Source organism: Tachysurus fulvidraco, chromosome 2 (genome assembly GCF_022655615.1).
Source record: "Tachysurus fulvidraco isolate hzauxx_2018 chromosome 2, HZAU_PFXX_2.0, whole genome shotgun sequence".
NCBI classification, from domain to species: Eukaryota; Metazoa; Chordata; class Actinopteri; order Siluriformes; family Bagridae; genus Tachysurus; species Tachysurus fulvidraco.
In genome coordinates, this window is record NC_062519.1 from 17,788,197 (window position 1) to 17,792,322 (window position 4,126).

Genomic DNA, 4,126 nt, shown 5'->3' on the forward strand with positions numbered 1-4,126 from the left:
TGTTTGCTCGTGACTGCAGTGCCACAGAACAATACTCAAGACTGGGTTGAGATAAACAGTTAAGACAAAGCTGTTAAAGAGGATGAGGTGAAGTGAACATGTGCTACAGGATGTGGGGAAAGCCAGTGGTGAGAACCGACACGTAGACGTGTGGGTATCACAGACATACAGATTATGTGCTAATGAGCCTTTTTATTATGAGCTAATAAGTAGAAGCAGCTCAAAATTAAAAATCAGCACGTGTGATTTATCTATTTCACCTTAACCTCTTTAGGCAAGTTCATATTTTCTTACATCGTTATTTTGCAATTATTTTTCTCTTTTTTTTCTCCTCGTGCACTATTAAAAAAAGCTCCAGAAACAAACAAACCACCGGTTTTTCAACTCCCTGCTCGGTATAAAGAAGGAAAAACCAGCATAAAGACTTCAGAAAACGAAGTTCAGGTGCGCCACAATCAGCGCACACCTGCAGCGCACCGTGGCCACGCCCCCACCGTAGCCCCGCCTCCAGCTGCTGCAGGTGACGTCAGGAAGCGCTGAAAATGAACGACTGTATAAATGCAAAAACATTCGTTTTTCTTTCTTACCTTTTTTTTTGTTGTTGCATAGATCTGAGATTTCTACACACATCAGTCTGACGTGTTAAGACAGAATGGTGGGGACAACAAAAAACATCCAGACAAGCAGTTCTGTGGTCCAGCTAGTAAAAATCTCTCCATACTGAGTAGTTCATTAGGGTCTAATTATGGGATGTTGTCTGAATAATGTATAAACCTCACTTTCTGTCATCCATTAATGTGAAGTGACCTTGATTGTGTTTAGAGAACCAAACCTGAGCATGTCATACCTCAACACAGTTCTATATTTAGAGCTGTATTTAAAAAAAAAAAAAACAGAAACCTGCGGCCACAAAATGTTACGAGCTTCTGCTTTCATTTGTCCTGCCTGCAGTCTCAGTCTCACAGTGATGCACACCCCTGGGTCACACCTACACATCTCTACTAGTGATCACATTCACATGGGAACATCACTACCAGGACACTATGGCATTTAGACGTGGCTCGCTTTCATTTCTCCTTATGATTTCTGTTCCTTGTTCCATTTTTTTTGTGGCGTGGATACAGAAATGTCCACATGATGTAACATTTACATATAATGTCTGAAAATGCTCAAAAATGTGAATATGTAAAAAGAGATTGTTTGGATCAAATAAAAACAAAATAAAAAGAAATATGGCTTCGATAATATCGTCTAAAGATTTCCAGACTGATTGGATCTGAATGAGATGTACGTTAGTGCAGGTTTAAATATGGGGTCTCCAATTTTTGAAAGCTAATGTTGACATATAAAATCACCAAAACAAACACACCCCTAACCCAAATGGGTCCCACCCCTGTATCGGTAGCTCCGCCCACACATACATACGTAACCCAGGCGACTAACAGAAAGAAACGTGTCTTTATCATAGCTGAAGCAAAGAACAATATGATTGTAGATAAACAAACAAGCAAAAATGACACACAAGCATAATCATGTAAAGGACAAAGGCATATATTAGTTCTGTGTAACAAAGCAAAACCAACGTTACTCACCTATCGAGAAGGAAAAAAGCGCCTCGGGGTCTTAAGTAAAGTCGGCCACATATCCACAGGTCGGAGTTTCCCGAGTCAATAACTCCTGAGCTAAACGCTGTTACTACACAAAACGCGGTTGTAGCTGCCTCTCTACATTACTACGATAGAAAAGAGGTGTTATTTGTGTAGTAACAGCGATTAGCTCAGGAGTTATTGACTCGGGAAACTCCAACCTGTGAATATGTGTCCAACTTCCTGCTCCTTCAGTTCTGGTCCTATATTAACACGTCCTACTTCTTGTCCTTATCGTAAGTCTTTCTTCTTTTTCTTTCTTTGTTTTTAATCCTCCATGTAAATGTTAAAACCGCTTTCTGCTAATGTCACACACGCTCTCTCCGCCCATATTGACAAGCCCCACCCCTTTCTGCTCATTGGTTACACGTTTGTTTTGTTTTTAGTTTTGATTTTTGTTTATTATTCGGCCCGACTCGGTTTTCTGAAGCATTTCTCAAAAATCGGAGACCCCACCTTTAACTGAGAACGATGACATTTAGCAGAGAAACCTTTACAAAGACCAAACTTGAGACCACTGATGGAAAATATGCTTTTATTTACAACAAATGGCTTTCATTCTTTTTGAGGTATAGTTTGAATAGTTTAAAAGTTGTTTTCTTTGTCGTTGTTTTATTTAAGCAGGCATTCTTGTGCAATTCAGAAATTTTTTTGTTTAAAAATCAGCACTTTTCTGTAGAACGTTCAGTACGTTTCTTCACTTCATGCAGGTTTATTTCCTTTAATGAAATTAAAGCGTGTTAAAAAAAAAAAACGTCAGGCAGACGAATGAAAAGATCAATAACTGAGAAAACATTATTTTTTTTTAGCTTGCTCGTAAACAACGATACTGAATTTAGGATGAATTTACAAAAAGCAGTGATTTCTTCTGTGTGTTGGTCTCCCAAATGAGGTGGGACTCGTGGCTCAGGTTCACGACACACTCAATACGGTTGTGTCCCAAACGCTAAAATTCACACCTATGTATTTTAAACTTTATTATACTCCATATATTTTATGTATCTGATCTGAAACCAGAGGTTGTAGAGACTTTGTCCTCACAAGACATCGGTTTATTTCTGAGCATTAGTTCACTCATGCGATGTCACAGGGCTGTGGAGCTGTGACTGTTATTGCTAGTGACCGGTAGAGTTAGCACTCAGAAGCAGTTTACATCGAGTTGGTTACAAATAGAACATTCAGATAACTGGTCATAAAGCAGAATGTTAATCAAGTTGAGCATCTCTGTGCCACATATTAGCTGAGAAGTTTGCTTTTAGCTGCCGATTAGCCGCTATTTTGCCAGCAGGCTGTGAGCTAGCAACAAAATGGCTGCCACAGCACATGTTTTTTTTCCCCCACTACTTTGTAAATGAGCTTCTATGTACACTGTAAAATCTGGAGTTCTCTCAATAAAGACATTAGAACGAATTCTAAGGTGAACACTTCTAGCATTTGGGTCACACACATTTCCGGTCATGCCCTTTACACATGGACGTTCTCAAAGGTCATATAAACGTCACCAAGACTCTAAAGTGTCAGCAGGTTTAATTTTTGAGGTCATAAAGATGAGTTTGATTTTGTCAGCAAGCTGCATTTAAATTGTTATTTTTGTTTTCATGCCCGTTTAGCTTTAGCCTTTAGCAGGGTTGATCCTCCAGTGGCCGGAAGGTAGAAATGTCACCTCAAAGGTCACCTGGAAATGAGGAAGATCAGGAAGGGCATCAGAGCAGCGGCGAGGGTAGGAGAGTGAGTCATGGCTGAGCCGCACTCCATGGCGTTTTCCTGCGCGCGCACACACACACACACACACACACACACACACACACACACACACACACCACATTTACTCAAACTACTCAATTAAATAAGTGTTAATTTTTAGATGGATTAACAAAGAATACAGTAAAAAATACACACACACACACACACACACACACACACAGTGTACCTCGGGATGAAAGGGGTGACAGGAATCAGGACGTTTGCGGTCCTTCTGAAACTTCAGTGTCTCACACTTAAGAGACTCATTGTGTGTTCAGAGGTTAAGGCACAAACACACAAACACACACACAATCAAAACTAAGTAAAATGTTAGTGTGTAGTTTGTGTGTATGTATGTATGTGTGTATGTGTGTATGTATGTGTCTATGTATGTGTGTATGTATGTATATGTGTGTGTGTTTGTGTGTGTGTGTGTGTGTGTGTGTGTGTGTGTGTGTGTGTGTGTGTGTTGCTAGATAGTTAAGAACAGCCACCAAATTGACATGTATTCATTCATTCAAGCATTCATTCATTCATTCATTTAAACTACAAAACTCTCATATGTACTTTACACAATCGTCTTAACCTGAGCCTGTCCAGTTAAAATACAAGTTGTCCCTGTTGTCAGAGCTGCACTATGGTTGTGTTTCTCTGTATAAACGACCTCCACGTTTGACACGAGGCTCATTGTTGTGTAAAGAAATGACTGAGTTTGAAATAAAGACACAAAAACACGT

At 39.7% G+C, this 4,126-nt stretch overlaps 1 protein-coding gene across 3 annotated transcripts in view; it reads right to left on the minus strand.

Annotated features, from left to right (window-relative positions):
• Positions 1 to 2,164: 2,164 nt before the first annotated feature.
• The window catches only part of cacna2d3 (calcium channel, voltage dependent, alpha2/delta subunit 3), a 45,808-nt gene continuing 43,846 nt past the window's right edge, over positions 2,165 to 4,126 (minus strand). For all 3 annotated transcript variants that reach the window (XM_047810513.1, XM_047810512.1, XM_047810514.1), the window contains 2 exons: positions 3,577 to 3,659; positions 2,165 to 3,410 (listed from right to left, as the gene is read on the minus strand). In XM_047810513.1, coding sequence (XP_047666469.1) covers positions 3,318 to 3,410; positions 3,577 to 3,659 — 176 coding nt within the window. In that variant the 3' untranslated portion in view covers positions 2,165 to 3,317. The remainder of the gene's footprint in view (positions 3,411 to 3,576; positions 3,660 to 4,126) is intronic.